We start from the raw sequence: 13123 nt of genomic DNA on the forward strand, positions 1-13123 counted from the left end.
CCTTCCTGCAGATTTCAGTTGCAATCCATATCAAACACACCTGCCTGTAATTATTAGGTGGTGTTGAGGTCCTAATTAATTGGTTCAGGTGTATTTGATATAGGTAGCAACTGAAACCAGCAGGAAGGTGGCTCTCCAGGAACCTGGGCTAGACGCTACTGCACAACAAAGATTGAAATATATATGTTTTGGCGGGCCGAATCTGTTTAGATTTTTGATGTCAGTTGCAGGCTGCAGGGAGGAGGAAGGCGGGCCATAAATGGCCCATGGGCTGGCAGTTTGAGACCCCTACTTTAAAGCAAACAGTATAGATATTCTTTATAATTAAACATCAAACTCAAACCAGCATCACTTGCAACAGAGCCGGCAAATAAAGACAACGTCCAGACGACCAACCCTCTTACATTAAGGAACATTTATTTTTCTCATTCGTCAATTAAATACAGAGTGCAAATAGTTAAAGACTTTAAAATAACCGAACACTGAACATCGTACAAAGTTGGACAGAGTTTTAGTACAGCTGGAGCTCTGCAGTCTGACCATCAGATGCCCTAAAGAAGGACCACAAAGCTTGTCTTTAAACACCTACACGTGTCCCTACAGTTTCTGCAAAAATTACAGTTACACATTTAGTAATAACATCTCCAAATTATCATTGTGCTGGAATACACAGAAAGGAACCAAAAGAAAGAAAGAAATTCCACAATTCAACTTGATATTAATAAGTATGTCTGTACACAGAGCCACTCTACTGGTGACGGTGAATTAAGCGATTAATCGACATGGCAGCAGGAGATTATATGACAGGCATGATTTTTCATTTTTCGTGTCACGTTTTACAGCAGGAAATATGCACTGCAAAATAAAGCAGAGGAAGAGCACTGCAGAGATAACAAATATTTACTCAAGACTGGACTTCATGCACTTAAATCAGAAGCAATGGAAGAGAGAAACACTGTGTGTGTGCGTCCCTCTGTTATATCTATAGCTCTACAAATCGCCCACAAGGTGTCGTTTATGTGAATCTGTGTTAGCTATTTATGCAGGACTTCACCTGTGACTGGCAACGGATGGTGGGGGTCTTATCTGTGCCGTTGTACTAACATGACAATCTTTTTTTGTTGTTGTTGTTGCTTTTTTTAAATTTTTTTTAACTTTTTTTTTTTGAGGTGCTGTATTGGCCACCTATGTAGTTGGGTTCCTTCAGTGCTGGCAAAAGTTGTAGTTTTTACTGGCTATAGTGTTTACTTGTACAGAAGTGAAGAGTTTATTCCTTCTTTTTGGCCCCAGGAACCTTTTCTCTAATCCTGTAAAATAAACAGACAGACGGGTTGGTTAATCTTTTGTTAAAAACTGAATTTGAATCACTTTGATTTAGGCCCAGGTCATTTGTTTACAAGCAGTAATACAAAACTTACTTTCCCATTACTGAGTTAACCTGGGTGCGCACCAGTCCTAAGTATTGATCAATCTGTGTCTGAAAGAGAGAGAAAAAACAAGTGTGTGAGGATAAACAGCACAGATGTCAATAGTATCAATATTAAAGATGTATTCGCTGCGAGTAGTTTTTATTACCTGTGTACTAATTAGTTTGGGGGATCAAAACATAAAGTGTATATTTCACCACGCAATATCATTGGCCAAAAAAAGATGATACAGATGTTGTTAGAAAAACAACTTTGCTAAACTCTTTATTTTTGTTAAATCATAGCATAGACTGCAAAACAGGCTCTTGTGTTTCAGTTCCCAGATGTCTAGAACTTAAGTCCCCCAGTTAGAGCTTCTCTGTTAAAAATAAGATACCCAGAGTTTTATTTAATCTTTACAATCTGGCAACCATGATTAAATTAAAACGATCAAAATAAGATTTAACTTACTAAAACTAGAACAAATAAACAAAACTGGTCAGGAAGACTAATTATGATACAAACCAAAAAAAAAACATCTGATACATGGATCAGACCAAGTCTAAATTGGAAAAAAGATGATAAAATTATCTGGTCTTGTTAAGCTCCTCCTTTCCAAAAGTCTACTCCACTGATTGGTCAAACAGCTCAGTCCATTGTGATTGGTGTATCGGAAACGCATATTAGCACATTAGGGGGCTGTTTCATAAAAGTCGTTTAGAAAAGCGAGGATTAAAAACTTGACATTCCCGCTTAAATTGGTTCCATAATAGCAAGTTGAAAATCATTTGATCTAACCAATCTGAGTTAAGTTTAAATCTAGATAACTGCTCGTCCACGTTACTGTCGTGAACCCTGAAGGTAGAGCATAGATTCATTGATTATGTAGAAATTGGTATTTTTTTTATTTGCAATAACTTGTTTGAATTTAAATGTATTATTATCGTTCTATTCTTAAAAATGTTTGGTGTGTGTGTATATTTATATTTACTATTAAGCGACTATAAAGTTTTAATGATTATTAAGGGGTTAAGTGAATTAAAATGACATCAAAATATGGCAGGTGAATGTTAACATTACTTTGACTAAGCTTGAACTTAAGACTTAACCTGAGAAATAACCTGCCCTGGACTTATGCTAGTTTCCCAGCATAAGTTGCCAGAGTTTGAACTATCATAAATTTGATTTATGAAACAGAATCTGCCATTAATAAGCCTGACTTGTTTTCTAATCTTGTTTTGTGGAATAACTCCCTGAACTGCAGCTCTTCCTCAACACTTGCATACTCAGAGATATCGTAGGGCAACACGAGTCTTAAATAAACTGATTGGTTAGGGGGAAACATTACCTGGTACTTCTCGTAAACCACTGGCACACTAAACATGGAAATCACAGCTAAAAAAAAAAAGACAGAGGAGAGACAGAGTCAGGACAAACAATCTGCATGATGTCATTTGATGACAGCTGTTTGAGGTTAGAATACCCTGACCTACAGCAGTCAGATCACAGACCTTCCTGACCTGGAATTTTGAGTGTGTACTTAAGATATGGATGGATATCAGACAGCAAACAACTAAACAATAGAAACTGCTGAACATTACATAAACCATCATTTGTTTACTGAGAAATAGCCCTGATAAAGGAGAGAGGTTATTGAATTTTATTTAAAATTCCAAGATGTTTAGTAACTGTCTGCAACCACTAGTTTTGATCATTATAGTCAATTGACAAGTAATCGGATCAAAAATAATAGAAGTTAAGAAAGTATTTTATTTGGATTTTGTCAGAATGTGATTTAACTGCAAGGTGACTTTCCACATTTTAGGATGTCTCATATTTTGTAATAAACTACATGTTCTATGTGTTAAAACACGTCATTTTATTTAACTGTATTACTATTTACCATATTAATTTCTTATATATTTGATCAAATAAATGCAGCCTCTGTGAAGCATAAACTCTTAAACCAAACAACAACCCCAGTCTTTTCAATAGAAGTGAATGTTTGTTTTGTATTCTTACCCAGAATTAACAAGGTCAGGCCATTAAACAGAGCTCCAACATAGGTCAACAACCACATCAACACTGCAAACTAAACACACAGACATATGGTGTCAGGAAACAGATGCTTTAGTTGCCAAATTATCTTTTTGTTGCCAATTCGCTTTGAAAACTTTCAAAGAAGCAAACATTTCCACTGTCTAAACAATATTAGTAATAGTAAAATATCTTTAAAATGATATTCGTCTGTCTTTGCAGAACGATGAAGCTCAAGACCACTTCTCTATCAACCAGGGAAGAGTGCACTTATTGACCTTAATCTTTTACGTATAGTTGTTGGAACATCATTGGCTTGAGACTTCTGGTCTCATTAGCTTCCATTGATTTGTAGCTGTAAAAAAACGCTTGTTATGCTGCTTGATGTTGCAAATATTTTTTTCATATTATATTATTTATATTTTTATGTACTGTAATAATTGCTTGTAGAGAAGTAGTTTGTAGTTTGACTACTTATAAAGTAATTTGACTGTATTACAGTTCAAACTAATAACTAAAGAACTACAGGTTATTATTTCTAGTCATTCAACATGTTAATGTGCTTCCATACTGAAGAGTAAGGTCAACAATAGCTAAGTTTCCATCCACCTTTTTTTATGCGCATTTTCTATATGCCCCTTAAAAAGAAATCGGTAGATTGAAACGCCAAGAGGCGCATAAATTTTTTAAAATGTGCATAAAAAATCTATGCGCATAACTAAGTAGGATAAACTTTGTATTTGATAAGAAACGATGCGCATAAGCTATGATGGAAACCCTTTTTTTACTGAACAAATAGCAGTATGCGCCAGGGGTGTCGAAAGGAGCTTAGCCCAAGGAAGTCGTGAAACGTGAGTGATGTATGTGCTAATTTTAAATACTTGGATAACAAAGCCCCATTACTGTCTTCTGAGGTGCATGTCATTTATTAAATGAAGCAAAGATTCTCCTGCAGCTTCTTCAATTGCAGTAAATTTCGTTTTTACTGTCAATAATTGGCACCAGTTAATCAGCAAGTGCCGATTTTATTCTCTTTGACTCCTTCGATGGAATCGTGACTATTCCAGTTTCGCGCATAAAGATTATTTTTGGATGGAAACATAGCTAATGATACTAAAGATCATCTGCATACAAAATGGCATATTCTCATTTTGAATAAGTATTTACTGTATTGACCTTGATCTACAATGTGCAAGTGTGCTCTTTTTTTACATTATATTTTATAGTACTTTCGATTCAGTTGGGAGGAATTATTATTAATATATCAGTTTGCAACAACAAGCACAAAACGAGCTGTTTTTAAAGAGGAAGTGAATGAGAGCGGAAGTCTCAAGCCATAAAGATTCCAATGGCTGTGCCTGCTCATACGTCAAGAATCAGGTCAATAGTAGTGTAGTGTCCTTTTTTAATGCAACAGTAGTCATGAGTTTGACAAAAATAGAAACAAAATATTCATGAGTGAAATGTTCATAGCCATTTTTCACCTTAATGGAGTCGACCAGATCTTGAACCAGGAACAGCCTGCGGAGCTCCTTCATGGTGGTATTGATGTACAGTTGAGTCTTGTCCACATACTTACTAATCTGATCAGCAGAAAGAGAGATTTCCACCTCCAGATAGGACCTGATAAGAGAAAGCCATGAGAGTGGAAGGATCTACAAAATCTGGAATCTACAAATAGAAAAGACGCTGGACTAACTTGAATGGATGGCCCTCATCAGTTTTCTGCACTGCCTGCAGGACTGATTTGTAGACTCGGAAGCTGATGGTAGCAGAGAGGACAGCCAGAGCCAGATACGCTATAACACTCACCACACTGAACTGGGTTAAAGAGAAGAGCAGCAGCAGCACACTGCCAAACACCAGTCCAGACTGCTTCAGATCCCGCCAGTGTACTAGATCTACCACTGAGGAGAAAGACAGACAGAAAGAGAGAGAAGAACATGAACATAATTAGAACATGCTTCATTAAAACTAGAGTTCAATCCAGCCATCAGTTCTCATCCTTGTGCTGAAATATTACAAAGAGATTCAAGAACTTGGACTTGCTCTGTAAATCATTATGTAGATATCTTATATTACCAGCTGCTTAGTATTTACATTGTACATGGTCACGTTTACAGTTCTAACAGGAACCTACTAGATGTGCGGATGAAAAGACTTCTACAATATACATTTTGCTTGGCCTTCTTGTTTACAAACAAAATGGAAAACGAGTCAATTAAAAGTTCTTACATGACTACACTACAGACTATATACAGTAGTCAACATTTTAAGTGGGTCGAAAAAGTTTTTCACAGTTGTCCAAATACAAGAATGGGTGTTGCTGAATAGTTTTAGGACAACTTTGATGGAAGGTATGAACCACTTCAAATGTTTAATACTGTATAATGACCCATTTTTGACTAGGGCCCTATCCCAATAGTACCCCTTAGTCCTTCTCAATTCTCTTTAGCTTAAAGGCGTAGGGCTACGGGGAAGGGCTATATACAGTACCCCTTCAAATGGAGGACTACACTCAAAACCAAGAGGGTAAGAAAAATTCCCAGAATACACCAGCCACAGTGGCAGCATGGCTGCACCCAGAAGTAAGGAGATCCACAAGTTAGTTTTTTTTTTTGTCATTACTACGAATCTTTACAACAAGCACATGTTTTAATACATTCATAACCGCGTTCATGTTTTACTGTCATGCTTTAAAAAAATAATAATAATTAAAATAAAAATCGCTAAATTTCACTCTCTATAATCCATAATAATTACTTCTGTATAGTAGTCCCGCAACATTCTGTCACTCAATGACACTCGAATACCCTGTCAGTAAAGTCTAGAGTTTGTTTTACAGTGTCTGCTATAATGTTAATGTTGTTTTTTGTGTGTTTACATAGATGAATATGGCCACAGTGTAAATGCACAGTATAGTCATGATCTTATTGCCACATTGTTATGATAACATAATATATGCCTTCAGTGATTTCCTAATGGTAAATACCAAAGAATAATGCAACTGGAATAACTACAACAGTCACAATCGACTGATCTCATATGAAGCAAGAGATAGTGATGACATACAGTATGATGACGTGTGCAGGTGTTGTACTGCTGTCACACTCTTAGGGGTACATTTTGAAGCCCTTCCCCTTCACACTCTGTTTTAAGGGCAAAGTGAAAAGGGTACAAAAACAGGATTGGTATTTGGCCTAAATGTTCAGTTCACTGTTACTGCACATTTATAACCGTACTTACGAAGTTTTAGGAGGGCAATGGAATCAAGACTTTGAAAGATATTTAGTTTTCTTATAGCAAGATAGATTCTAAAATTTTGTGTTTTCACTTTTTTTTATCTGGTGAATATAATTCTAAAACATTGTGTTGTGTTCCATAGTAACATTTAAAACATCATTTATTTATAATTCTTGCATTAAAGTGAATAAAATCAACACACAATAGTTTTCACAATCACTATTCATCTATAACCTGCATACAAAAATTGACCTACTTTTACTAATATATTAAGGAACAACTGATTACCGCACACACAAAAACCATACACTCTGAACGGTAGAGAATTGGCAGTGAGATAGCTTAAGCTTTCCATAAAAACTGAAATATGCTCATCCACAGCTCGACACAAGATATTTATTGTCTTTGAACTAGTTTTAAGGATGACATAATTTGGATTGTTTGAGGATCATGCTGCACATGCATTTATGAAAATGACTAACCTCAGGCACATCTTCACAACATGGAGTTAGTAGATTAGTGTAGTAGATTTTACTGCAAGGCTTTAAAAAAAGTATGTTCACCATAGAAATCTCAACATTTTCCCATACAAATGTGACTTAAAAAAAAAATCTACAAGTCAGGTTTAAATTCTCATCAAATGTTCCTTGACTGTAGGAATCCAGCATTTTCCATCAAGAGAAAAAGTGTAACCTTGAGACTATCAGGTCACACCTGTCTACCTCTCACAGCACCGGTTATCAACTTATCTAACCCTAACCATCTGTGTGCGCACACTCTACTGGGTTAATTATTGCTGCTGGGTAAGACAGTACAAATAGTTCCATTATCAGAAGTGCTGAAATGTAATGAGCACTCAGAGTAAGCTATAGTAAAAACCTTCACCAAACCAACCAGCACTTACAAATAGCAGTGAAATGGAAAGGGTGAAAGAGCTTTAAAGTGCAGGCTTAGTTTTAGTAACTGATCAAACATATAAATGAAAATTAGAACAGATTATAGGCAAAACCTAGTTCACACATAACCTATCCTCCCTCTACTCTGGGGGATTGAATTTGTTTCTGCACACCCTTATAGCCATGTGCCATCTTAAGTTACAGGGTAATTCCCACTGGATCAGTTTAATGTTAAGTGTCTTGCTTGAGGATCACCCCTTGCAGGGTTCAAACCTTTTAGTAACCAGCTCTGACATGCATCCAATAATTATCCAGACACAAGCTGTACAACTAGCGTTTAAACCAAATCAGCACCACTGTTTTCCTGTCAACTAACCAGTACAACATCACTGGGAAAGTGTTGGGCAGTCAGTGTATATACAATTAACAGATTAAAATGAACCACTCTCAAAAACTAAATATAACTTGTTATTATGGGTCAGAGCTTACTGTTACTGCTATAAATCACATTCCACAGAAAGCCAGAGCATATAATTGCTGTCAACATGCATCTAAATGGCTTGCATTTATATTTTGTACTACCACTCTGCATTTGCATGTAGCCATACGGAGTGCTTACATTGGTGGATGTCATCCTAAACCAGTAGTGGTAATCTTACTGGTGGTGGATGAGGAGATTTCCCCCCAAAAATGTGTAAAGCGCTATATACATAAATGTAAAAAATTATTATTATTATTAAAGGTACATTACAAAACAAATTTAGACAAATTTTAAAAATATGCTTTCGCCTTTCATTTACATGACATTAGAAATGTGGTGACGCTCCACACTACCGGCCTGCCATGCATATGCCAGTATTTTAGTTTCGATATATAGTTACGGATTTCTTTAACTGATTTTTGTAATTGGATTTTTTTAATGTTATCAACAGGAATTACTTTTCCATTATAACATAAACCATTGTTGTGTAAAAAAAGCCTTTTGTTTGATTAAAAGTTCAGGAATAATTTATAATTATCGGTTCTGAAAACTTGAACCAATAGGAAACACCATTTCCCCCCCATATGCATCAGACACTTTCTTCTAAACACTCCATTTTACAAAGACTCAATAAGATAACAAATAATAATATTAATTTATAAATAAAACAGAATAGATATCACCTTTTAGAAAAATCACAATATACTAAATTATTATAATTATAATTAAATCTAAATTAGATTTTTGTGACTTTATTTTGGTCAAAGAAATCTTGCACTACTATCAAACAAACCAGCAGTGGGAAACACTATTTCCTCTCCATATGCACCAGACACTTTCTTATAAACACTCCATTTTACAAAGACTAAACGAGATAACAAAAAAATGACAATAAAATGTAAGAAATAGAATGGATATGACTTAAAGTAATTTGCAGTTCTACAATATAAGGTACTTTAAGTTTATTTTCAACTTTACAGCAGTACTGTCCACCCCACGCACACATAATTTTGATTGTAATGTAATAAACACACACTAGAGATGATCCGATCAATCTGCGGAAGATTGGTATCGGCTGATAATCACATTTAATGACTCGATCAGTACTCACCGATGAGGCTGATCTCATGAACTGATCACAAGAGTTTGTGTTAGCTGGAGATGATGAGCAAAATATTTGAATGACCGCGCATGTATTTATGCCTTTTTACATATAAGAACTAAAAGAACTTCTGTGTTTTTGACTATTACTGCAAGTTCACTAAAAAACGGCTGGAAATATTACATAAATAAAACATATAGTTTCGGTACTATATATCCGTATAGTATACGATATTTTTGTATACTATATATACCGATATTTTGCAGCTGATATCGGTACTCGATATCAGCTGCAAAAATTCTGATCTAACGAACACCTTTAGTAAAGCTACTTTAAAACAAGCACTATTGTGAAAAGCGCTACACAAATAAGCTTAAATTTAATTGAATTACAATACTTAGACTAGTCTATGCAGCAGCACAGTGGGTAGCAAAATTGCCTCACCGCAAGAAGTTTGCTGGTTCAAGCCCCGGCTGGGTAAGTTGGCATTTGTGGAGTTTGCATTTTCTCCCTGTGTTCGTGTGGGTGCTTCAATTTTTTCCACAGTCCAAAGACATGTGCTTTAGGTAAATTGGGTAAGCTAAATTGTCTATAGTGTATTGATGTTTCCTAGTGATGGGTTGCAGCTGGAAGCATCCGCTGCGTAAAACATATGCTGGATAAGTTGGCGGTTCATTCCGCTGTAGCGACCCCAGATTAATAAAGGGACTAAGCCGAAAAGAAAATAAATGAATAAACACAAGTCTATGCAAGTTCGTTCTAATAACGAGGTGTCATAACCAGGCAGGTCTAACACCCATGTGTGCTGGTGGACATCTCAGGACTAGGCTTTCTTCTCTGGATAAAACATATTCACCTTTCCATCTTTCTTTAAATATCACAAAGATGAAATATAATTGTTAACTTGTTGCCATGAGAACCAGCAGATTGAGATCTCTGAGTCATCTCTTCAGTCTCTGTAGCAACATGAGCCTCCTGTAGCAGATGTGTGTTCCCCTTTTATTTTTACACCTGTATTTTTACACCTCTGGTTGCAGCTTGGGGTGAAACTGTTACACACACTAACAGGAGCTGGTTCGTCACACTCTAGCGTGTGCATGACATCTGTAGTCCCCTGTGTGATTCTCCCATCGGTCCCGCTGGGCTAAATTTAGACCGGCAGAGCTTAGAGGAGGGCAGAAATATCGGCCATTTTTATCTCAAGATTTTTGCTTGAATCCAAGTCCACGATGAAGCGCACACTCTTTCATAGAGAGTTGCATACTCTATCAGTAACTCAATTCACATCAATCATAGTGTTAACAAAAAAAAGCTTAGCGATGTATAAATATAAATAATAACTCTTTACACTGTGATAAATCCCTGCCTCTTTAAACAGAACAAGACTTAAAAACAGCAACATTTGCAGTCTTTCTCCTTCCATACAGCTTTAATTGTTGACTTAATGTACACCACTATAATAATAACTACTACTACTATTAACAATAACACTAGTTTAAGGATATACAATAGATAGGTGACTTAACACTGGTTCTAAAATCAAATACACACAATGACAACCACCAAAAATCAATTATCCATCAATGTCAGTGTTAACAGCATCATTATAGACACACTTCTGATTTCCCTATTCCAGAATTTTGGTTCTAAAACACCAAAGCTACCAGAAGAGAGAGAAAGATACTGACCTGAACCACCCATGATTGCGGACAGCAAGAAAGAAAGAGAGAGAGAGACAGAGAGTGTGAACGCACACAAAAGGAGAGAGAGAAAGGCAGAGAATGAGAGGGAGGGGGACCGGCTCATACTACCATTGGCTAATAATGGACCAACACACACACTCACACCCACATACACTGCACACCGGGTGACAAATAGCCCAGACTAAAACAAAAACACACAATCAAACCAAAATCATGTGTGACCCATAAACAGAACCTAATTAATCCAGCTTGTTCAATGCGTCTGATGTGACAAGTGTGAAGAGAAAGATGAGAAAGAAAGGGGACAGCAGCAGTTGCTATAGATACTGTGCTCCAGTTTTCCTTACACACATTGCTTAGGGGCCGGGGGCCAGCTTAAAATAAGAAGGTGGTGGTGGTGGTGGTGGGGGGGGGGGGGTAATTGTGTGCTGGTGTGGTGTTTAAATGTCGGAGGGTAATTATAGCATCAGAAATGCTCATCCAGCTTGGCAGCTAGGGCAAAATGACACCCAACCAGTCACTTCCTGAGTGAAAGTCATTAGTAAAGGCAATATAGGTAGAAACCAACGGTTGAAGTTTTAGAAGTAAAAATGCCATTAATTTGAGTCATATTAAAAAATGACAAACCTTTCATGAACTGAGACGTCAATTGATTGACCTCATTTTTAAGTAATTGTGTTAAACAGCAGAAACCCTAGTGAAAAACTGCATTACTCAAAATTCGGGGAGAAAAAAAAAACAAGCAAAAAAACCTTTAATGTCCACCTGTTTCTTTAAAGTTCTGCTCCATGTAATCAAAACCGTCTCCCTGACTACATAATAATTGTATTCACACAAATTTGCAATAAATGTAACATTTACTATGGCTGTATGATTTGGGGAAAATAACTAATTGCTATTTTATTTTATTTATTTATTTATTTTAACATATCTTGATTTGGGATATAATTTTGTAGTCAATCCTCAGCTTAATAATCTTTATTTTTTCTTAGTGTTAATTAAAAAAAGGGAACTGAAAAGATATTAACTAACTCCAACTTTTATTCAAATTTGTTTATAAATATTCTGAATTAAACACTCATTTTTCTCTGGAGCATTCAGTAGTGAGTTATGGCGTTAGTTGCCTTCGTGATGTTTCTTCATATGGTGTAACGGCTGCAAACAACTCTGAAATTGTACTTTACTGTTGCTTGCTACTAGATTGAGTGTCACTGGCAATACTTTTAGTTTACTTTTTAGCAAGACGCTTTTCATTTAGCCGCCTGCAGTGCTTTTATAGATGCTGGTTGTTGGATTTCCTTGTGCTATGGCAACAATTCTGCGACAGCTCTTAAGCCTGGTTTATACTTCTGCGTCAAGTGATCAGCATGACCCACGGTGCATGCCTTGCACGTTGCTGTGCATTTATACTTCTGCGAGCTGTTTCTGTTGCTCTGCAATAACACTTCTGAAATGCTTGCTAGCAGTAAGTGTTTATGTTCCTCTGTGTCGAGTTTCTTCGCTGGTGTTTTGTTTTTTCCTGAATGCTACCTGAATGTTCAAGTGCAACAACTTTAATCATAAGTGAAGACAAAACTCCATCCGGAGCTCCTTCACGAGACTCCACACTTGTAAACACGCTGCATCAGGCTTGCGTGGCTCTCACCTCCGCCTACACTCATCAGCACTAACAAGCCGACCAATCACAGAGCTTGCACTACGTGTCATTGCGACGTGTAGTTACATTTTTTGAGAGGTGCGCGTCAGCACTGCCGGCAGCCACGGCGAGAACTATGCATCCACGCGTAGGCTGCGCTTGACGCAGAAGTATAAATCAGCCTTTAAAAATGACCAGTTGTTGTTCAGTGTCTTTGAAATCAAAATATTCCCATATTATCGATGTCCTGTTATTCTTTAATATGAATTTATCTATTAATGCCGTCTGAAGCAGCAGACACCATCATCCCACTTGTCCACGCTTTCCTGTGTGTTTTATTGTGAGCGTTCCACATAGTTCGGTTGCACTTCTGATTGGGCAGAACGAAAGTGTGGTCACTTAACTGGCTAGTAAGACAGTCATACACAGATAGCAGTCACGCATTTGCTCTGGGTGGGGAAATTTATATAATACATATATATTTCATATTGCAGCCTCTTGGGATTAGCTAATTTATGATTGCGTTTCGATTAATCGCACAGCCCTAACACTTACTGTATCATTAGATACTTCATTTACATAATACTTTTGTATTTCTCTATTGCAATTATTGTTTTAG

At 36.6% G+C, this 13123-nt stretch overlaps 1 protein-coding gene across 3 annotated transcripts in view; it reads right to left on the reverse strand.

Moving 5' to 3' along the window:
• Window positions 1-396: 396 nt before the first annotated feature.
• Window positions 397-13123, reverse strand: part of rtn1a (reticulon 1a) — a 45883-nt gene continuing 33156 nt past the window's right edge. For 2 of the 3 annotated variants that reach the window (NM_001029967.3, NM_199652.2), the window contains 6 exons: window positions 5143-5350; window positions 4928-5066; window positions 3429-3498; window positions 2755-2801; window positions 1419-1477; window positions 397-1307 (listed from right to left, as the gene is read on the reverse strand). In NM_001029967.3, coding sequence (NP_001025138.2) covers window positions 1268-1307; window positions 1419-1477; window positions 2755-2801; window positions 3429-3498; window positions 4928-5066; window positions 5143-5350 — 563 coding nt within the window. In that variant the 3' untranslated portion in view covers window positions 397-1267. Of the gene's footprint in view, window positions 1308-1418; window positions 1478-2754; window positions 2802-3428; window positions 3499-4927; window positions 5067-5142; window positions 5351-10853; window positions 10949-13123 lie in introns of those variants that run through there. The other variant, NM_001319289.1, reaches the window with a different exon arrangement.

This window comes from Danio rerio, chromosome 13 (genome assembly GCF_052040795.2).
Source record: "Danio rerio strain M-AB ecotype USA chromosome 13, GRCz13ab, whole genome shotgun sequence".
Classification (NCBI taxonomy): domain Eukaryota; kingdom Metazoa; phylum Chordata; class Actinopteri; order Cypriniformes; family Danionidae; genus Danio; species Danio rerio.